The sequence below is a fragment of the Armigeres subalbatus genome, chromosome 1, assembly GCF_024139115.2.
Source record: "Armigeres subalbatus isolate Guangzhou_Male chromosome 1, GZ_Asu_2, whole genome shotgun sequence".
NCBI lineage: Eukaryota > Metazoa > Arthropoda > Insecta > Diptera > Culicidae > Armigeres > Armigeres subalbatus.
Genome location: NC_085139.1, coordinates 187,859,793 through 187,883,793, shown reverse-complemented (window position 1 = coordinate 187,883,793; position 24,001 = coordinate 187,859,793). Strand labels below are relative to the sequence as shown.

General features: G+C 42.5%; 1 protein-coding gene across 1 annotated transcript in view; it reads left to right on the top strand.

Moving 5' to 3' along the window:
* Nucleotides 1-12,644: 12,644 nt before the first annotated feature.
* The window catches only part of LOC134206834 (uncharacterized), a 215,730-nt gene continuing 204,373 nt past the window's right edge, over nucleotides 12,645-24,001 (top strand). The window contains exons 1-2 of the mRNA XM_062682565.1: nucleotides 12,645-12,710; nucleotides 13,101-13,328. Coding sequence (XP_062538549.1) covers nucleotides 12,645-12,710; nucleotides 13,101-13,328 — 294 coding nt within the window. The remainder of the gene's footprint in view (nucleotides 12,711-13,100; nucleotides 13,329-24,001) is intronic.

Here is a 24,001-nt window from a genome sequence, read left to right as displayed (position 1 = left end):
TCATTACCCCCAAGAGTTTGATGGAGCGTTCAGAGGTGACCGTGCAGTTGCCTGCCCTTATCACCGCTTGTTGCTCCGACTTTCGGTTGTTAACAACAACCACCTCAGTCTTGTGGTGAGCCAGTTCTAACTTCCTGGAACTCATCCACTCCTCCACAATTGCGATCGAGTGGGCTGCAGTCAATTCCACCTCTTCGATCGATTCGCCGTAGACCTCCAGCGTAATATCGTCAGCAAAGCCGACGATTGCCACGCCCACCGGGAACTTCAACCTCAAGACACTGTCGTACATGACGTTCCATAACACCGGATCCAGTATGGAACCTTGCGGAACCCCTGAGGTTATGTCAACGCACTTCCGACCCGCCTCCGTGTCGTATACCAGTACTCGATTCTGGAAGTAGCTTCCGAGAATCTTGTACAGGTACTCGGGAATTCCAAGACGCAGGAGCGCATCTGCAATAGCTGCCCAACTGGCACTATTGAAAGCATTCCTCACGTCGAGAGTCACTACTGCACAATAGCGAACTCCCCTCCTCTTACGCTGGATAGCTATCTCCGCGGATTTGGTAACCGACAAGATAGCGTCTACGGTCGACTTACCCTTTCGGAAGCCAAACTGGTTACTCGATAGGGAAGACTCCCTCGTCCAGGCATCTCTGCATAACAGATCTGAACATCTCGGGAGCCTCGGCAATGGCCGCTTTGATGGCCAGGTTCGGAATACCATCCGGTCCTGGCGCCTTACCTACACTAAGGGACTGTGCAATCCCCGCAAGTTCCGCCACCGTTACTCTTCCCTCGTCGGCCACCCTGGCCCGTGGCAGCTCCACAAAGGGAGGCCAGGGACTTGGGTCGTGACGTGGGAAGAGCCCCGCGATGATCCTCTCCAGCATCTCTGGAGACCGCTCTGTAGGGGCCATCGCCCCACGTGTCTTGGCCATTACGACCCTATAGGCGTCACCCCATGGATTCGCGTTGGCACTTTGACACAGGCCCTCGAAGCAGGCTTTTTTGCTTGATCTAATCTCAGTCTTCTTTAGCAGCCACGAACGCCACCCGTCGTTCAACACGCTCCTCTTCTGTGCGTGCTCGCTGCATCCGCCTCCTTGCCCGTAGGCAGGCGCGGCGCAGGTTCGCAATTGCTTGAGTCCACCAGTAAGCCGGTGGTCTCCCATTCCTAGGGTGGACTTTCCTAGGCATGGTGGCATCGCATGCACGCGAGAGTACTGTTACCAGCTGCTCGCCGCTCAGACCGAGAGTATTGTGCTCGCGGCGGAGCGCTTCCTTGAACACCTCGTCGTCGAAGTATGATGTCTTCCACATACGAGGGCTAGGCCTCGCCCCTTCTTCCGTCCGCTGAATGCTGGTCGTATAGTCGATACTGTAGCGAACCGCCAGGTGGTCGCTGTGAGTGTAGCCATCATCTACCCTCCAGTTCGAACTACTCGTTTGGCCAGGGCTCCAGAACGTAACGTCGATAATCGACTGGGCACCGTTCCAGCTGTAGGTACTTTTGGTACCGACATTAGCCAAGTCCACATCCAACATGGCCAGTGATTCCAGCAGGATCTGCCCCCGTTGATTCGTGGATCGGCTTCCCCATTCCACGGCCCAAGCGTTGAAGTCCCCCGCTATCACCACCGGCCTACGCCCTATCAAGTTAGCCGTCAAACAATCTAGCATTCGACCGAACTGCTCGATCGACCATCGAGGAGGCGCATAGCAGCTGCAGAAGAAGACCCCGTTGATTTTGGCAATGACGAAGCCCTCGTGTGTCGAAGACACCAACTCTTGGACTGGGTATTTCCCCGTTGTCCATATCGCCGCCATTTTAGACCCATCGGTGACCCAATTACCGTTCCTGGCGGGTACCCGGTAAGGATCTGCTATGATGGCGATATCCATCCACCATTCAGCAACTGTCTGACACAGCAGTTCCTGGGCTGCATCACATTGGTTCAGGTTTAGCTGCGTTACTTGCACTGTGATTTTGCAGCACGCTTAAACGCCGGTTACTTCGAACCCCCCATGGGGTGCTTGCTGTTCGCAGCTTTGCTGGAACAAATCAAACAATTGGGAGGTTTCGTGCAACATTGTGCCTTATGTCCCTCCAATCCGCAGCGTCGACAGAGATTGCTTCTGTCAGGGCCTTTGCAGTCCCATTGCTTGTGCCCCGGTTCCAGGCACTTGAAGCAAACTTCTGGTTGCTCATATATGCCCACAGGGCATACCGACCACCCCACCTTGACGCTCCCTAACTTGACTATCTTGGAGGCGTCCGCTGCAGGTAGCCGAACCAATGCTACCTGTGTCCCTGCCGGACCTTTCCGTAGCCGAACGGCTGCGGTGGACGCCTCCACTTCGCACTGTCGCCGCAGTGCCGTGACGAGCTCTTCGACTTCGGTGATATCGTCCAGGTCTTTAACCCTTAGATTCACCTCCGTCGTGAGTGCCCTCACCTTGACCGTCTCGCCTAGGACTTCCTCCGCCAACTTCTTGTAGGCGGCGCCCTTTTGCGAGACGCCCCGCTTTAGCTCGAGGATCATCTCGCCCATCCGAGTACGTCTTATTCGACGTACGTCGGCGCCGAGTTCACCGAGCTTGACGTCACTCCTCATCGCCTTCAAGACGTCCGAGTACTTAGCCTCGTCCGTTTTGATGACTAGGGCATTGCCCCTGGAGCGATTGGCGCCTACCCTAGACTTCTAGCTACCCTCATTCGCCTGGGCCTTATTTTCGGCCCTTGACGTCTTCGGTTTCCTCTTGTTCCCTGGTCTGGGGCGGCTGGGAGCTCTCAGCCTGCCGTAACCCCTTACCACCGTCTTTCCTGGGTGGACGGACCTTTCCAGGTCCTTCCTCCCCCGGTTTTGGAGGTACCTGGCCGGGGTTCAGCTTCCCAGCCCCACTACCCTTGTTCGGGGTAGTAACCCTTCGCGTTTTGGGGCGGCCCCTAGGGAGCTCATCCCCTGGAGACTGTCTCCCCCGTTTTTGTGTCTGCTCCTTTGGAGCAGCCACCCCCGACGTGCCTGCGAATACTTGAGCCTCAGTCTTGGTAGACTTTGGCACCACCGTCTTCGCTGGCACGCCCTCGGTCGATTCGACCTTGCCCAGATCCGCGAATTCTTGGGCCTCAGTCTGGGTAGACCTCGACTTCATGGATTTCACGGGTTCGAACTTGGCCGTCCCGACCGCCCTCTCCAGCTTGGCGTCCAACATCGACTTTCGAAGTTTCTGCAAGCTCTTCTTGAGGTCCTTACTGATATTATGCTTCGATGACGCAAAGTCGATGATGGCGTCCAGCTGTTCCGTCGCCACCTCGAAGGCCGAGAGCCCATCGCGTTTGCGGTTCATCGCCTCCACAAGCCATGGGCCGTCAATAACCTCTACCGGCGTTTTTTTAGCCGAGAGGAAGGTTAAGTGACCCACGTTGGCGCTGCGCACTGAGCTACCGACTATTTCCTCTGGCCTCCTAGGCGGAGACCTGAACAACCCACCTCTTGCGAAGGGGTTGTCGCCTACACTACTACCACTAGTTGAAGAATTGTCTTGGTTTTCCATTTTGATCCCACGAGTTGCTCGGGAAAAGAGGTCCACCACGCCAGAGCCCAGCATGACGCGGTAAGGGACAATTACTATGGGGGGTGCCCAGGTACCCCACAGGCTCCGTTAAAGGCCTAGCTTATTATTTCACCCCCCTGGCCATGCATCCCCTCGGCACGGGTCGCTTGACGCCTTGGGATTAGGGGTTAGGGACGATGGTCCCGGTCTAACTCGCAGTGGCCATGGGGAGGGGTCGTCAAGCCCTTGGACAAAGTCCCTGCTACTAGCCCATCTCTACCACAACATCTGCTCAACAGACATCCTGGGTTGACCAGGAAGTGCGGGGTTAGGGATCACCGAGGGAGGCAGGACTACATCCCCGACCCGCTAAACCGTTTCCATTGCCACCAAGCCCATAGTCCCTTCGGTACAACCAGAAAGTAATGCTTCAAAGAGGGGCCAGTGCACAATGCACCCTCGAGGTTAGCTGCGTGTCCTTGCAGCACCGAACATCGTAACTCGCTTTTCTAGAAGAACACCATGGTATCGTGCCAGCGCGTTGCCGGCTTTCCAGGTGGCCTTACCACGCCCTATGTCCTCGGAAGGTGGGAAGGGTCGACTTCGCGCCTGCTTCCCTCTGCACGACTGGTATCAAGAATGATGATGCCGCGTGCACCCCAAATTGACCTTTCTGCGATAGGGCCTATTCGCCAGCACACAGAGGGACTTGCCGACGCGAGGCCTACGCCTGCCCCAGCCTTGACGAGGACCCCTTTCCGTCCTCGGGCTCGGAACCCGCCCGGTTGACCGACGCCACGAAAGCGACGATACCATGTTGTTCTTCGCGCGGCCACTTGTTCGATAAAAGGATCGAGTTCGACCACAGAGCATGACCACCGGTATGACCCATGAAGCCGACTCCGATCCCTTAGACCACCTCTTATTTGCGCCTGAACTAGCCATCCTTGAGTCCACGCGCCACCTTCTGTGTAGCTCCGAGACGATTTGGGCGATAGCCGATAAAACGGCGTTCCAGCCAACTTCGTCTTTACACATCCTCCGAACTAGGTTGTCCGGGGTACTGTCCAGACCACATGTGGCAAGCATGTGGTCACGCAATGCGCGAAAACGTGAGCACACGAACAACACGTGTTCCGCCGTTTCCTCTAAACCTGCGCACACCAAACACTCGGGCGAAGCCGAGCAAGCCAGCTGCTTTACCTGCACTTTTATTTTGCAGCACGCTTAAACGCCGGGCACATCGAACCCCCCATGGGGTGCTTGCTGTTCACAGCTTTGCTGGAACAAATCAAACAATTGGGAGGGTTCGTGCAGCATTGTGCCTTATGTCCCTCCAATCCGCAGCGTCGGCAGAGATTGCTTCTGTCAGGGCCTTTGCAGTCCCAAAGCTTGTGCCCCGGTTCCAGGCACTTGAAGCAAACTTCGGGTTGCTCGTATATGCCCACAGGGCATACCGACCATCCCACCTTGACGCTCCCTAACTTGACTACCTTGGAGGCGTCCGCTGCAGATAGACGAACCAATGCTACCTGCGTCCCTGCCGGACCTTTCCGTAGCCGAACGGCTGCGGTGGGCGTCTCCACTTCACACTGTCGCCGCAGTGCCGTGACGAGCTCTTCGACTTCAGTGATCTCGTCCGGGTCTTTAACCCTTAGATTCACCTCCGTCGTGAGTGCCCTCACCTTGACCGTCTCGCCTAGGACCTCCTCCGCCAACTTCTTGTAGGCGGCGCCCTTTTGCGAGACGCCCCGCTTCAGCTCGAGTATCATCTCGCCCATCCGGGTACGTCTTATTCGACGTACGTCGGAGCCGAGTTCACCGAGCTTGACGTCACTCCTCATCGCCTTCAAAACATCCGAGTACTTAGCCTCGTCCGCCGTGATGACTAGGGCATCGCCCCTGGAGCGATTGGCGCCTACCCTAGACTTATTGCTACCCTCATTCTCCTGGGCCTTCTTTTCGGCCCTTGACGTCTTCGATTTCCTCTTGTTTTTGACCAGGGTCCAGGAGGCGTCATCCCCCTCTATTTCCCTGGTCTGGTGTGGCTGAGAACTTTCAGCCTGCCGTAGCCCCTTACCACCGTCTTTCCTGAGTGGACGGACCTTTCCAGGTCCTTCCTCCCCCGGTTTTGGAGGTACCTGACCGGGGTTCAGCTTCCCAGCCCCACTACCCTTGTTCGGGGTAGTAACCCTCCGCGTTTTGGAGCGGCCCCCAGGGAGCTCATCCCCTGGAGACTGTCTCCCCCGTTTTTGTGTCTGCGACGTACCCGCAAATACTTGTGCCTCAGTCTGGGTAGACTTTGGCACCACCGTCTTCGCTGGCACGCCTTCGGTCGATTCGACCTTGCCCGAGTCCGCGAATCCTTGGGCCTCAGTCTGAGTAGACCTCGACTCCACCGATTTCACGGGTTTGCACTTGACCGTCCCGACCGCCCTCTCCAGCTTGGCGTCCAGCATAGACTTTCGAAGTTTCTCCTCTTGAGGTCCTTGCTGATATTATTCTTCGATGACGCAAAGTCGATGATGGCGTCCAGCTGTTCCGTCGCCACCTCGAAGGCCGAAAGCCCATCGCGTTTGCGCTTCATCGCCTCCACAAGCCATGGGCCGTCAATAACCCCTACCGGCGTTTTTCTAGCCGAGAGGAAGGTTGAGTGACCCACGCTGGCGCTGCGCACTGAGCTGCCGACTATTGCCTCTGGCCTCCTAGGCGGAGACCTGAACAACCCACCTCTTGCGAAGGGGTTGTCGCCTACACTACTACCACTAATTGAAGAATTGACTTGGTTTTCCATTTTGGTCCCACGAGTTGCTCGGGAAAAGAGGTCCACCACGCCAGAGCCCAGCATGACGCGGTAAGGGACAATTACTGTGGGGGGTGCCCAGGTACCCCACAGGCTCCGTTAAAGGCCTAGCTTATTATTTCACCCCCCTGGCCATGCATCCCCTCGGCACGGGTCGCTTGACGCCTTGGGATTAGGGGTTAGGGACGATGGTCCCGGTCTAACTCGCAGTGGCCATGGGGAGGAGTCGTCAAGCCCTTGGACAAAGTCCCTGCTGCCCCAACTAGGGGACGGGAAGGAATTGTTGATGTCGTAACTTAAAGAGAGGCTCTCGACTCAGCGACACCCTCATAAGTACCTGTAGCTGGCAATATGACCGTGGTAGGTCTTACTCCATAACACACCGCGTAAAGGTGTCTACCCAGCGTTACGGGTAGTCTCCGAAATGTAATGGGGGATGTTAAAATAATTAATATTAAAATGAAAAAACCCAGTTTAATCCACTTACAGTGAGATTTTGACCCTTCCTTAAAGCCCCAAACGCAATTCAACGGAACGGCGACGGAAACGGCAAATTTGACAGAAAATATATGGGCTAACTGTCAAATTTTCCGTTTCCGTCGCCGTTCCGTTGTATTGCGTTTGGGGTTTTAGTTATAAGGATTTTTTTTCAGATTCCAGTATTTAAACCGAGATAAAACTACTCAGCTTCCCACGGTGATTTACCGTGAAAGTGACAAAATAATTGCCTACCCAAAGGCGGATGTCATGGGTTGAATGACAACTTAACGAATGATAACGTACTGTGCTTCATGCTGCCTATCTATAAGGCGCTCGTCGGATTGAATAACTATTGTGACATGGTTAGTAACTATCATAACGGTGGTTTAATATATTGTACTCGTAATTTCCAGAGACCTCGATATTAATTAATCCAGAACTAACTAAATCAGTCATTGATCTGAGCGAAACTCAATAGCGTTCAATAATAACATATATTTCGCCTTATGGATGCCTAATTTGGTAAAACTAAACTTGTTCAATACCTTAAAAATGAGCGAGATTTTTATGGTAGTAAATTTCAGAATTTGCACACATACGCACACATACATGCATACAAGTGATCTATTAGTGTCTCAAAACATGCTCACATTTGCTATCTAGCTTCCACTGAAGAAATTTTTGAAATCCCTTTCAATTTTTTGCTTTTCTGAGAAGATTTTTTTGTACATGCTTCTATATGTTCCTAAATTAAAATAATTTGTTTCTTTGAAACAAATCAGAAAAATAGGCATAATTCCATGTCATATTATTTGTTATAATTATATTTTCAATGTCAAAGTGTATTTGTTTAAAATACCATACATTTTATTTAATAATTCACGAGATTTCTTGATAGATCAATACGTAACACACCTGCGTAACGCATACAAAGTGAAATTATAGACACTTCCGAAGGAAGGGTCAAAAAAATCAAACGTTTTGACAATCCTCAAAATTATCCGGAAATTTTATTGTTGCCCTCCTAAATTTGTATTTTGGGCAAAAAAATCCGAAGGGGGAGACATATATATTTTTTTTGATATTATGACAGTTGTAGGCATGCTGACCTTTTTGGTTCGTACACGCTCGTTGAGGTTTCATATTTTGGCGATTTTTTAAATTTTTGCTATACCCATAAGTTAGATTACCGTTTTTTTTAATTCATAAAGTTGGTTTTGAGCTACACAGAAATCCAAGATAGAATTAGTGGCCATTTTTATCCCCATTATCCGAGGACACTCAGTGCAAAAAAAATCTGCTCTTCGATTTTACTCCATCTAAACGATTTTATAGTCTTAGCTACGTAAGTTCAACTAACGGAGGGATATTTGAATTTTCTAAGTGTCATGTCAGTCAAAAAAATGCACGCCAGAGCCATAGCTCCTATGAAAATACACTCCAGTAAGTGTGAGTGTTTACTCCAGTGTATCTTCAGCGCGCGCGCTTCTGTGGCTCTGGCGTGCATTTTTTTTACAGTTTGACATGACATTTAAAAAATTCAAATACATATTCTTCTATTGGTTAAACTTACTTAGTTAAGACTATAAAATCGTTTAGATGGAGTAAAAACAAAGAGCAAAATTTTTTGCCCTGTAGGACAACACTGCACGCAAAAAAAGCGTTCATGAATTCGTGAACTAACGAATTCACGGTGTATTTTTCGGGAACAACAGTCACGGATTCGGGAATACAGTCACTTTTTCTGGAACGTTCTGGAAAACGTGACTGGTGTTTCCGAATCCATGAATTAAATAACGGTGTATTTTTGTTGTTTCACGAATTCGGGAACGCTTTTTTTTTGCGTGTGCCTGAGGACATGAACTTTTCTTTGCAAAAAAGATCTGGATTCTGGATTAGGTAAGTGTAAAGACACTATATACAAAGACGCGAAATCTAATCCCTGAGCAAATAATTCGACAGGCAATCCTGAATGCGCAGCACTGCTCATATTGAATGAAGTTTTCAAATTGGTGTAGGTGATTTTCCTATTTTCAATAAAAATATTAGTAACGCTTTTACCCACGCAAATTAGGTAGCAAATACAATACAAACAAGTTGAGAGTCATTTTTTACCATTTGTAGGAGTTTATTAGTCTACTTTGATCCAAAAATATCAAAACAATAATTTAAACATGTTTATTTGCATAAGTTGAATTAGCCCTTACCAAATGTAAAGTGTGATTTTTTGGAATGACAGGTCTTCTACTCGATTGGAATAGCACTGACAGTAAATTTGGAATTCCAGTTGGAACATTTCCCGTCTTTGTTTATAGTGTCTTTAGGTAAAGTGCAACTAATAGAGGAATACATTTCTTTGAATGACATTTCAGTTTACCAAAATATTCAAATACCGTCATCGAGAGTAACAATGGGTCAATGTTTCAACAACTTTTTTGCCTTTCTCGTACAACTAAGTTGTACCGAAAGGCTATCATTTCACTCCAAAATCGAACTTTTGATAGAAGTCCCGGAGACCCATAGTGTTATATACCATTCGACTCAGCTCGATGAGCTGAACAAATGTCTGTCTGTCCGTGTGTGCGTGTGTGTGTGTGTGTATGTGTGTGCGTGTGTGTGTGCACAAAATGCCATAAAAAACATTAGCCAAATTTTCACATAGAAACTCTTAATCGATTTTATTGCAACAAGTTGCATCCGACAGAGACTAAAACGCTGTTGATCACTATTGAATTTCATAATAATTGCAAATTGCAAAAAATAGATAATATTAAAATAGTGATGAGACATAGTCACATAGAACAATAATGTGTTATGAAAAATGCCTTGCATCTATGAATATTTTATCCGTGGCTTCCCATTAAGAGTTTCATCGTACTATAAAGATGCTCGTGTTGCACGCATTTAGGCGTAAGTATGCTCTTCGTTCAGTTTCATAGTACTATGTATATAGTACTAAATTGTCCGAAAGTCAAAATTCGAACATAGGAAATTCGAGAAACTTTTGGTAGCGCCATCTGTCGTCTACTAGTGTAAATTTTCTATCATAACATTAGACGGTGTAACTGTTTTGCCTTTCTTGTACATCATCGAGGTGTAAGCGTAAAGGCTACATTTATTACCTCTTTACGCGAGAAAGGCGCCATCACCGCTAGGTGGATTAATCTGGGTTTTTTGTAATTGGTTTGTTTATTGAGGCTCAGATGTTTTCGTAAAACCTTACGGGGCCGAATGCTATAGTTACAAAAATGTCATTTATTGTTCAGACGAGAGCTTGTTTGCCGAGAAACATGTGCGCTAGATCCTGTTGAAGCAAATTGGGCCTGATACTGCTGGCTTGCCTCTAGCTTCATTCATCACTTTCGAGCATATATGGAATCCGTAGATGAAATCATCATCAATCTCGATCCCTTGCTTCTCCGAATCCTTGAATGTCTGCTGCATTTGCGCCTCCTGTTCATCAGTATGATCTCCGATAATTCCTTCTCCTAGTTCCACAATATAATTTTCCACCAGATCCATTTCTCCAGCTTGTACTGATTTTTCCGACGTATCCACAATCATGGTTTCATTCGCAAACGTTTCTCTTTTTTTCTGGTCGGACGAGAACTTTCACGATAACCGGTAGCTTGACATAGGAAAATTGTGCCTTTTAAGCCGTCAAAAAACACTTTTACATTCCGATTATTCGATCGATGGCGGGATTGTCTCATCCACCTCCATATACACGCCTCTAACGCCAGTGAAAATATCATCCAATTCTAGGTTTGCAAGAAACCTCTCACGAAAAATGCGTTTACCCTTTTCGTATTTGTTGCCCAATAATAACAAATCGTCTTCAGGAATTTCCGGGGGAAAATCGAAAATTCGAACGTAGCGAAGACTCTGCCCCACAGCCATCATCATCATGCACACTGCTTTTCCATTGCTTCTACCGCATTATCAAACATTTCACTCATTTTGAAAGTTTTTTCCACCTAGCAAGTAGTAGAGAAAGCAATTGTCAGATCACTGGTAGAGAATGAAGACCAATAATAACACCATGAAACTGATAATACTCAAAAGTCCGGCAGAGCGCATCTGTAGTATTCGTCAATTTTGATTATTTTGAGTTATTTTCTGTGGTTAAAAATAATCCTGCTCCGAAGTATGGTTTGATTTGACAGATTTTGTTATCCGACTTCAGATTGTTCAGAATTTTTTACTTCAAAGACCCATTGACCCACCCGATGGTATTTTCTATTTCATGTTACTATACCAGTGCCAGTGTTTTACGCTTTCCATGCGGTTCTATCGTGTGATATTTTGCATACTTTTGCATACTTTACACTTACTGCATCAAGAACATATATGGCGAAAATCAATTAATCAAGCATATTTCTCGCAAAAAGTTTTGAAACATTCGATGCAATTCATCGCATAATTTGTTTTCTTCATTGTTTGTTCATTTAGCTGCCCCGCAAATATCAGCTGCAGAACACGACTCAGAGGGCGTGCGACATAATCTATGTACGGCACTTCAAAGCCATTTCGCGGTTCAGGAAACCCCGAACGAGGTCAATGAACATGAACAACTGGGACCGCCACTTGGCGAGGGGTCATTGCGATATTTTCAGCTCTGTGATGTTCCAAGCTTGCTTACCTGTGTAGAAAGTGCATAGTGGATGAGAATGCTGGGATGGAAGGCTTTTTTTTATTTCTGCTCGACAACATGTGCCTCTGTGGAGTAATTAAAACATTGTACCTTGTTGTCTGGATACCATTGGAAATTGCATAAATGTTTGTTTACCCCTACGTTGATGCGTAACAATATCTACAAAATATTCAGTATTTTACGTCCAACAATGGTGACGTTAGCACAAAGTAGCTTTCAACGAAATCAAATGGAATGACATCTTTCATAACTAGAATTCTTTGAAATTGGAATCTGATTAGATGATAACAGCATGACTGCTCCTGCATTAACATGTAGCCGTAAATTTGAAACGGAACTACTACTACTTGTCTAGTTGAAAGTACCCGAACTGTCATATACAGTCTCGAATGCACCGCTGTGTTCTATACTATGAGTGAATATTAACCAGATATTCAGAACTACATGCGCTGTAGTAGAAATTCTGGAAACATGCCGAAAATAGCTTCAAAAATTGCAAAAAGTCATTTTTCACGATTACAAAGTTAAGACTTCCATGTTCTACTACTTTGTTTCAAACGTAAAAAAAAGTCGATGATCTCCAATTATTTTTTAGTATCAAATAACGAATCTAGCATCAATAATGTAGGTAATTATCACTGCTAACAATGAAGTAGCGTGAAGCCTCAGCAGAAGAAAGGTAATTGGCTTTTCCTTTTGTCTTTATTAGTGCTGATAATGAATTTTACATCTAAAGAAAGATTAAACTCAAATCAACAGTGGTAAACATGTGCCATCCAATGTATGCACCTCATGAGCAACTAAGGCAGAACTAATTCTCCATTCTTCATTAGATTGTCAATCGTTTAACCGCTAATGAATGAGCAAGCAAACATCTAGATAGACAGACACAGACCAAGCTGCAGCTGATAGCGAATTACATCAAATTGCTGCTGTCGGACCGCGAGACTACTAAACTAGCTGCCAAATAAACATGAACTGCGCGACAGGGGCGTCACGGTTGGATGCAATTAAAGGCGTAACACGCGCTCGGTTCGCGTCAAATCCAAATGTGCATCACTTCTGATCAGAATACGGGAATACGGGAGGGCACAGTGAGGGTGGTGATGGTGGTCTTATTTCCATTCATTCATTTATTCAGCAACGATGCAAATACGAGTCACCAGAACAGAACTAAGGTGTACTTGTGTATATGCCTATCACTATTTATTGGTGAGTAAACGTTAAAAATGAATAAAATTCTGAAGATTCTCGGTCGACGTACGGAACCATACTGTAGGTTAAGTGATGTGCTCTCCACGTACTGTTCGATACACTTTCATCGAAGTGTGCACCATACCGCTTCAAGAGCCACCTCAGTCCAGTGATTTTATGTGCCTGAACTAGGTATTTCAGATTTTTAGCAGTTTGAATCGTTGTACTGCGGCTCGCCAGCTGGCTCGATCCGAGCTATTGGTAGCTGGGATCGTTTCAATCAAATGGCATTCAAATTAAAGACATATTTGTCGAGAACGGTATACATTATCGTACCCACCTAAATACATTATTAGCCATATAGCCATGTGTGATGACAAACGATTGCGACCGGAGAGGTGGAAGTAGTTTTGTTCTGTTCCTGCTAGACCGGAACCGAATTGGAGTGCGCGCTGTTTTGGGGACTGTGGCTGCATTGCTCTCGAGCTGACAGTTGACTTCACACTGGTTCAATGGTACGGTGCTACACTATTGTGTTCGAAAGTGGGCCTGAAACACATCGAGGGTTCGAGCTGCAACAGGTCGGTTGTCGCTCCCGGTGAATCTGGAAAACGAAAACCTAATCAGTTTTTCGCGGTAATTATTGCGATGCGGTTGGTCATTTAATCTGTGCATATACGTAGGGCAGTTGTGTTCAAAAGATATCTAAGTTTGGATTATAGTGCTTGAATATTGTTCGGTTTGACTTTTGTGTTGTGCGACGATATACCTAATCATTGAGCAACAGAATATATGTTTTATGAAAATCTCTAAAACCAACGAAATAAATTATTAGAGCATTGGAGATGTTTTGGATCATGCTTGCAAAATTATATAAAAAAAACTTACGGAAGGTTAACTTATCATCGATATTTTCGTCCAAAATTTTGTTCGTTAGAAATTCTATGTAAAGCTAATGGTCCAAAATACTTTCGCTATCAAATAATTGCCACGCCGTCCATAGGAGGTAATGTGTGTAATGAATTGGAAGAATAGTGAGGCGTTTTAGATTCGAAATAAAAAAACTTCGTTGGAAACAGTGAGTATGATAGGATAGAACACTTAATAATGGGAAACATGCACGTTCCAAACTTATTTGAACACTTATTTCGATCCTAAACTGTATTCAACTTACATTAAAGAAGCATTTGAAAGTCCATTAATTCTATTCAAAATGAAAGAAACGATTATTGATTTCTAAGACAGTTCCTCCAATTAAAAAAAAAACTCAAATTCTCAAATCTCGTGCAAGATTTATATTAGGCGATTTATATAGCCTAAAGAATCATTCATTATTGGCAACGAGATTTTCATCATTGCTAGATTTTTACGTGTACTACTTTGTGAAATGAATTGATCTATCTATCATCGCTTAAACAATGGATAATAAATCCACATAAAAGACATGATCGACGTCTTCGACCTTAAGTTGCACAGACTTAATACTTAACATCTAGCATAAGACAACGGAAAGACATTTACACAGTACCCAGTGTTCTAAAGTAGTGGAGAATTTTTCAAACATAAACATAAAATACGCCTCGGTTAAGCTTTGACTCCTTTTGCGAAATTATTTTCAATCCGAAAAACTCAAGTTGGTTATCTTGCGTATTGGGCCTCGATGATTGAGATTTGAATATGATTCTTCCAACACAGTTTCCCATGTTTAGTTTAATGGTTCAAGAAACACGGATAGAAAATGCAACAATCTTTGAAAATAGTCTATTTAGTCTATTTCCACAGACCAGATCGAAGATACTTGACATGAAGTTGCACATGAGAAATTCATTGATAGCCTGATAGTTCCTTATAACCTAGGTAGTACCTAGGTCTGATTCCTCCAGATTCTTTTCTTTGCTTACATCGAATCACCAGAAAAAAAATAAAATTTGCAACATACTTATGTTTTATTTTGTTCGCAGCGTTCGCAGTGGAAAATACTGATTAATGCACCTAGCGGTATCGGTGACTTTCTGTTGTATTATGGAAAAATAGTATTTTTGCCATAACTTCTGAGTCCATAGTCCGATCCAGCCACTTTTCAATATGGAATGATACGACAGAATTCCCATTTGAATGTAACATGTTTGCTCAGAATAGGTGCCAAAAAATAGCTACCCAGTATTTTGCGCTCGGTAATGCACAATGGTCGGATTCGTCAAATTTCACGACATAAATCGATAACTCGAAAACTATCAGTGCTAGAGTTTTGACGTCCTTAGAAGAAATGATCTACAAGAAAAGATCTATTTTTGGTGTTAGTTGTCATTAGGATGGCCCTTTTGTGATTTTTTTTTGTAAATCTATTTTTTTAACCTTTTGAGTTAGGAGATCATATTATTCTACAAAGTTATAGAGAATTTAATTCTAGGCATTTTTGCATTTATTTTATTTATTTTATCTCATATAGGTAATGTTTTATGACAAAATTACTAAATTTAGATAGTTTTTTTTATTCTTTATTATAGTGATTTTTAAGTGGGTACAAAGTCCATCACTTAAAATTAGATAGGGTGGTCCCGATAAAAATAGTTTTAGCTTCCACTTTCACCAATTCAAAATATTTTCAAAAACTGTCTAAACATCGCTTCACGGTCTTTGGAAAGCGCATCTTTTGGTTACTCAAGATGGTTGATAGTTTCATTTTCAAGCATATTGTAAGCGTTTTTTCATGAAAGAGTGATATTTTTCTGAGCATTCTACTGCAGCTAGTAGCAAATATTAGCAAAACATTCAGGCCCATCGAATCCATGATATTTCATTTGTCCATCTTTGTCCACTTTTGTTTGATGATAATATTAGTTTTGTACGAAAAATAAGGAATTTCATGTGAACACTTATACTATCTTTAGGATTTTCGCAATATTCAGTAGAATAAAAGACAGAAGCACAGTCTTCGACCAGAGGTCGTATAGACTGAACACCTAGACAACGGACACATAATACTCAGTGGACCGGTGAAGAATTTTTCGATCACGAATAATTCCCTTCTTACCGGTGGGAATCGAACCCACGCTCCATATCACATGCGTCTAGACGATTGACGTCGCTAACCGCACGGCCACAAAACCCACAAAGAATCGTTCTTTATCTATAATATTTATATCAACTTGTGTGAAAAAGTATTAAAAATTATTTTGACATTTTAACCACTGATGGACCGATTTTCAAGGTATATAAGGTACATGAAATAAATGCATAAGAGCGCTACTTTTGTGGCGAAAAACGAAACCATTAAATTAAAGTTGATTCGCAGAACAATTCCATTTTTGCAGTTTCTAAAAGACGGTCTCCAATAACTACAGGTGATTCCATGAACATTGATAATAGGTCTAGTAGTTCAAAAATTATGTTTTAAAAAAATATTTTTTCAAAAATGTTGATTTTTTGGTTGTAGGACAAAAGGTCGAAGCTCAAAAGGTCGAAGGACAAAAGGTCTAAGGACAAAAGGTCGAAGGGTCAAAAGGTCGAAGGGACAAAAGGTCGAAACAAAAAAACTGCGTCAAAAGGTCGAAGGACAAAAGGTCGAAATGAAGAAAGACCCTTTGTTTTCTTCCTTCTTTATTATTTTGTCTTCCTTTTACCCTCTATTTTCTTTCTTGTTTCTTTTTCCTTCTTCCTTCTTCCATCTTACTTCATATGCTTCTTTCTTTCAATTCTTCTTTCTCCTTTCTTACTTCTTTCTTCCTTCCATATTTCATCTTCCTTATTTCTAACTTCTTTCTTTCTACTTTTTTTTCATTTTTTCTCCCTTTTTCTTTTTTTAGTTTCTTTCCACCTTCCTCTTTCTTATTTCTTTCTTCTTTTTTCTGTCTTTCTCCTTTTTTCCTTCTTTCTTTCTTTTTTCTCTTTTTTTCCTCCTTTCTATCTTCTTTCTTCTCTCTTTCTTCCTTCTTCCTTCCTTCTTTCTTTCTTTTTCCAGTTTTTCAGGGAACAGTTTTTCTTCCTTCTTTCTTTTTTCACTCTTTCTGCTTCCTTTCTTTCTTCTGTCTCTATTCCTTCTTTCTTCTTCCTTCATTCTTTTTTCCATACTTTCTTCCTTTTTTCTTCCTTTTTTCTTTCTTCTTTCTCCCTCCTTTTTTCCTTCTTTCTTCCTTCTTTTTTCCTTCTTTTTTTCTTCTTTCTTCCATCTTTCTTCCTTTCTGCTTCCTTATTTCTCCCTTCTTTGTTTTTTATTTCCCCATCTGTCTTTCGTCCTTCCCTGTCACTTGCTTCTTCTGGCTACCTTCTTTTTTTGTTTACTTGTGTTTCCTTCTTCTACTTTCCTTCTAACTTCTATCTTCTTTCTTCCTTCTTTTTTTCTTCTTCCTTTCTTTTGCCTTTTTTCTTATTGTTTCTTTTTTCTTTCTACCTTCTTTCTTACTTATTTCTTTCTTCCGTCTTTCTTCATTCTTTCTTCCTCCGTTTTTCCTTCTTTCTTCTTTTTTCCTTATTTTTTCTCTTTTCTTCCTTCTTTCTTTCTTCTCTTTCTTCATTCTTTCTCTCTTCTTTCTTTCTTCCTTCTTGTTTTCTTTCTTTCTGCTTGTTTTTTTATTTCTTCCTTCTTTTTCCCTTTTTCATTCATTCATTCTTTTTTGCTTCTCTCTTCCTTTTTTCTTCTTTCATCCTTCTTTATTCCTTATTTCTTCCTTCTTCTTTTCTTCCTTCTTTCTTCCTTCTTCCTTTCTTTTTTTTTCCTTTTTTCTTCATTCTTTCTTACTTATTTCTTTCTTCTTTGTTCCTTATTTCTTTTCTATTTTTCCATTCCCTGTTACTTGCTTCTTTCTTTTTTTTTTGCTTACTTGATACTTGATGGGTCACAGCTCTTCGATGAACCTACGCCGAATGGAGTATCCTTCTCCACTGAATTCGATTCTGGGCCAATCGCTTCCAGTCGCCCTGAACATTGAGCGCCCTCAGGTCCTCTTCAACTGCAAAAAGCCATCGTGTACGCGGCCTTCCACGAAGCCTGCGGCCTCTTCCGGGTTCTCTACTAAATATTATCTTCGCTTGACGTTCTTCCGGCATATGAACAACGTAACCAGCCCACCGTAGTCTGTCGTGTTGAATAAGCTTGATAATATCCTGCTCTTTATACACCTGGTACAATTCGTGATTCAAGCTTGTTTTTGCATCCTTGTGTCTTCTCTCCTTCTTTTTTCTTCCTTCGTCCTTCTTTTTTTCCTTCTTCCATCTTCCTTTTTTATTTCTTTTTTGTTCATTTTTCATCTTCTGTTCTTCTTCATTCTTCTTTTTTCTTTCTTATCGTATATTTTTCATCCCTCCTTCTTTCTACTTTTTCACTTCTCATTTTTATCTCTCATTTTATCACATTTCTCACTTCTTACTTTCTACTTCTCATTTTTTTTTTTTTTACTTTTCACTTCTCACTACTCACTTCTCACTTCTCATTTCTCATTTTTCACTTCTCATTCACCTATGCTTATTACTCTTTCCTACGTCTCACTTTTCACTACTCATTCCTTGTCTTTTTATCCTTTCGACCTTTTGTCCTTCGACCTTTTGACCTTTGACCTTTTGACCTTCGACCTTTTGACCTTCGACCTTTTGACACAGATTCACCAGGTGATGTGATGAGCATTAGCATCACTGCCGACAATTAGCGGAAGGCCTTTTGAAGTGCAATATATGACAACTCTTTTGAAAGCATCCGTAGGGGATGGTTCATCATGTGGTAAATATGTAAGCCGAACAATAGAACGTATTTCCTGACGGGGGTTTCGCCAGTTGCATCAATTGTGACAGCACATACATCTCTGGTTGTTAGTTAAGAGATAAGTGTAGCAACGATAGCGTTGTTAACAAGCACACATGCACGCGACATTGATCGAAAGTTTGCCAGTTCTTTACTGAAAGCAGCAAAAACCGGATTCACTAGGTTACCTAGGTAGAAGCTACCCTTGCTTAAAAAAGGTTCCTGCACCAAAGCCACTAGGGATTTGCCATTCTGCATAAGTCTACAAAGATTAATCGTTGCTGTTTTTTTATGCTGAAGATTGATTTGAGCTATCTTAACTGAAGCCATTGCGAATTAAGATAATGCACTCCACAGCTTCAGGATTAATATGAACAGCAACGATGAAACCAAATCGGTATCTTATCGAGAAAGTCAAAGACGAACCACAGACTACAATGTGTATAACGCATAAAGCGAAGTCATATAGGTGACAATTTGTTGAAAAACTAAATGAGTAATTCTCGCTGAAACCGGGCCACTATTTGCACGAGGTTCTTAAAAATGCCTAAATATATATTCTTTCGAAAGTTTTCGGCGAGTATATTAAGGATCCGAGTTAAATTTTTCAGAAAGATGAACCCATCGTTGATTATACACGAAATCATTTTAATGGATCCCTCGATTTTTGTCAATTCTTGACTCACCAAAACTGCTATAACTCCAACATTCCTCAACCGATCATAGAGATCAGCATATCGTTAGAAAGAGGAAGAGTGTATCCTCAATTTCGATGGAATCGATGGAAAGTTTAGCTTGTATTGTGCATTGTGTCCGAAAATCTCAGGTGTATGTTTTTTCTATCAAAAGTTATGTACGATTTACCAAATTATTTTTTGAAGAACCATCTGACTAACGAACATTATTTGCAAATAGTGGCCCGGTTTCAGCGAGAATTACTCAAATAAAAACATGATCATAATCCCACCCTTATTTAACCTCAATTTGAGATTGAATAAGAGTAGCCGATTATTTCGGAGAAGCAAAAAGTCAACTACGCCATAGCTCCGGTTAGCGCAGTAAGGGCTCAATACTGTGAAAGGTGCCCTGGTGCTTCACAGGCTCCATTAGCGGTTAGGTTCTTTTTAGACTTCCTTAGCCATTCATTCGTAGGCATGGTAAGCATAAAGCCGCATCACAACAAGAATTAGGGGAATATATATAGCTCTTTTAGTGGAATGTATTCAACCGTCTAAGACGAATTAAGTACTGTCCATTTAATTCCACCAGTTAATTCCACCAGATTAACTGGTGGAATTAAATGGACAGTACTTAATTCGTCTTAGACGGTTGAAGAATTAGGGGTCACCTGTATGGAGGACTTCTACCACTAGGACAGGCAATCCGTAGCGTTATTCTTAGCCAGATAACTGGCAGCCGACACCACACACCTATATTGGCTGTTCGGGAAGAGAAGCTGGCGTTGACTTTACGTCAACTCTCAATGTGGCCGAACAGCCTACTCTAGTGTCCATCTCAATTTTCCTTTCATTCCTCGATCTCTCCTTATCTCGATGGTCCGGGACCATTGGTCCCTTCAATATCGAGACGTGGAGAGGCGATTGTGTAAGCAAATGCTATTCCATTTCTGTCCTCTTTTATCACTTGACGCTCGTTCTCGTCGCTAATCCATTCATAGGTTGGAACTCTAAACCTTCTCTTCTCTTTAGACGAGTCTGCTGGCAGTGTGATGACAATACCGTCCGTATCATTTACAGGAGTTAGCTGCATTATTTGCTGTATCAAAATCCAGTTTTTGTTGGTGCTTCTTCCTATTTTTCTTCACTTTTGGTTTGGATTTCTCGCTGTGCTGTACAGAACAACTGCTTCCATCATCAAGCGGTGTATCCGTGGGTCTATTCTTTGAGGAGGTCTTGTATTACCTTCAAACCTTGTAAATGATGATAAACCACCAAGTGTGTTTCTATTAACCAGAATGGGGCCACTTCGCTAGAAGTCACCCACGAACAATCCATTGTTACGCAGGTTAATCCGTAGGTCTTTACTCCAAAGAGTACTTGGATAATCTACAAACTTTGAAAATGATTATAAAGCACCCAGCGTGTTTCTATGGATCAGAATAGCGCTATTTCGCTAGAAGTCACTAGAAAAAGTTAAAAAACGCGTTTATGTTTATGTATGTGCGCCACCTGGTGAAAAAAATCCGTAACAAATGTCCAAAAATACAGGTCTACACTCCAATGAGTTCTTGCAAATTATAATTAACCACCCAGCGTGTTTCTATGGACCAGAATGAGGTTGTTTTGCTAGCAGTCACAAGTGAGAAGTCCATCGTTGTGCTGGTTGATCCACAGTTCTGTACTTCAAAAAGATCTTGGATGACCTACAAACCTTGCAAAGGATGATAAGTCACCCGCATGCTTCTCTGGACCAGAATAGGGCTGTTTCGCTAGAAGTCACAGGTGAAAAGTCCATCGTTATGCTGGTTGATCCAAAGGTATATTCTTCAAGAAATTCTTGGATCACCTAAACTGCCTATAAGGCTGACCTGGCCCCTATAGACACAATTTTATGCAGATATGGGAACATATGCTTGCAATGACATTACAACTATAGTAATGATAAATGACTCAACATTTTTTGTGGACCCAAATTATGCTACGACGGAAGCGATTACACTTGAAATCATTCTAGTTGCGTTGTTGACCATTTTGGCTTTATTTATTTATGTCACCTTCGGGATTTGAGCCAAAACGTTGCGATTATATATACAGAACACTGGGATTTTTAAGCTTCTGTCCTATTTCTAGGATGATGGGATAATATGCGTTGAAAGAAACTGAAAAAAATATTTCGTTTTCGGTAAGCAATGGCTGATGGATTAGTGTTACCAGATTTGGTTTGACTAAAAAGAGTACATTAACAAAAAGGGAAAATAGAGTACAAAAGAGTACAATCCATGATTTTTTTTTAATTTACAATTCAAGTTCGATATTGTTCTGTTTTGACTAAAATCAGAATACCTGGATTTAAATGACAATTTTATCATTATTCGAGTGGTTCTTTTCATGGGAAGGATGTTACATTTGAATGTAATCTTGATCATCCGTACGGAAAATCGATGAAAAATTCTAGGATGCTAAAACGCAATGTTTGGAATATGAAACTTTTTCGGGATTTTAGTCAAAACGGAATATATATTTTATATTTTGTAGGACGAACTTGTAACTTGGGCCCTCCTTAGCCGTGCGGTAAGACGCGCGGCCACAAAGCAAGATCATGCTGAGGGTGGGTGGGATCGATTCCCGGTGCCGGTCTAGGCAATTTTCGGATTGAAAATTGTCTCGACTTCCCTGGGCATAAAAGTATCATCGTGCTAGCCTCATGATATACGAATGCAAAAATGGTAACCTGGCTAAGAAACCACGCAGTTAAAAACTGTGGAAGTGCTTAATGAACACTAAGCTGCGAGGCGGCTCTGTCCCAGTGTGGGGATGTAATGCCAAGAAGAAGAAGAAGAAGAAGAAGAAGGACGAACTTGTAACGCTAAATGTTTATGAATTCAACTAAATTAATTGCGACAGTTATTGTGACAAAATAGTGAGTTGTGTTAACCTCGGTGTCAACTAGGGATAAGCGTTCAGATCAAAAACCGTTAAAATGTTCTGGATCTCTGAAGTAAATGAATGATTCGCGGATCATTTTTCAAAAGATCCGGTTTGCCAGATCAGCAAATTATCTGCCATTTGTAAGGAATTGATAGAATGAAAAGTTCATTGTTTGTACTCCGCTTGTGACAAAGAAAAGGTGAAGTTACTGACAATACGGTTCAAAAGTGTGAACCTGAATGACGAACCTTTAACTATTAGCATTCTTCTTGCGTTTTGTGGTTTTGTTCTAAGGATCCGATCCGGTTGAAAGATCCGAATCTTTAGACTGAATGACCCAGATTTGATCCGTTCATCGATGTGATCCGTTTCGCTCATCTCTACTCCAAAATATAAGTGAAGCAGTAGAAGAACTATTCATGGAATAAAACCCATTGAAACTATTTAATATTTACAAATTCAAAAGATCAATTCTGTATCCAGCATTTTACGTGCGCTAATGGCCGCCACAATTTATCTCATGTTCTGGTGGGGTTCAATCGATTTGACGTTTGGCTTGTGTCGTTTGACATCGCAGCAATCATCATCATCGTGATTCAATCATTTTGATGATGGAAACTTATCGTTTTCGTGTCAAACGACACAAGCCAAACTTCAAACTGTTTCCACCCTACCAAAAACTGAGCTTCATTGTGGCGGCCATTAGCGCTCGTAAAATGCTGGATAGGAAATAGGGTGTTTGAAACCGTCTGATATCTGAGGAATAAGTTTAAAAGCTTGAATAAACGCAGTCTGTAGTATGAGAACGAACGTTTAAATGATGTTCTCAATTCCCATGCATGGTTCGACAATGTTTTTGGTCCAGCTTGTAGTTTGTAATTAGGTTTTGTGGTTTGTGTCATTGTTTAGTTTAAAAATCAAATTGGTACTAAAAATATTTAAAAAGAGTACATATAACCTTTTTCTCCGAAAAAGAAGAGTACATAATTTTCCTGCCTCAAAAAGAGTACATGTACTCTTAAAAGAGTACGTCTGGTAACACTATGATGGATCCAAGTTTCAATAATATAAACATTGCACAAATTCCCCAATTTTCTCCAAGTCCCTAAAAAACATTTTGTTTTTACATTTTCGTGCATACACAGACAGACATCATAACAATTCGAAGAATTGAGTCTATTATTATACTGCCGCTAACCGCAAGTCGAACACATATGTATATGGAGGCCCATATACAGATCTGCTCGACTTGCGGTTAGCGGTAGTATATGTCAAATATAAGATTTTGGATCTCTGACCCGTACACTTTAGTCTACGAAAAAGGCAATAATTGCCATAATATACTTACCAAAAATATCTATAAATACATATGCATAATTTTGTCCTTCATCAAATCCTGGAACAATATAGAGGAACTGCTCCAATATCCATCACACTGAACATATATTCATCTCATCGCAAAACAAAGAAATACTGCACCAATCTCGAAGCTTCGTTTTGTCAACATGCGTGCTCACTGCTGAAAAAAATCACAAAAATAAGAAACAAATCATATTCCTTTCCATTGCTTTGCTTTGGTGGGATGAATATCCGACTCATGAGATAAATTCAGGAGCAGTTCCCCTAGTTACAATAGCAATGATACTTCTTTTTATTTTTCATTGAATCAAAATCACTGTCACCTTTATGGCTAGACATCTTTGAAACAACTCTTGAAGCAGAGGTCCTTCTATGCATATGCACACATCGGTCCATTTATGCAAATATTTCAATTACAAATTTTAATCCCTTCCCTAAATCATTCCTCCGGATAACCTCACCCAACTCAGTACCGTAGCATGGAGTGAAATTAATCACATTCAATAACTTTGAAGGATGTAAAAAAGTATGAATAAGAAAACATCTTCAGGGTTGTTTGAACATAATTGAAGCAGCCTAACCTTCCGCTCAATATACGCAGCAGTCAT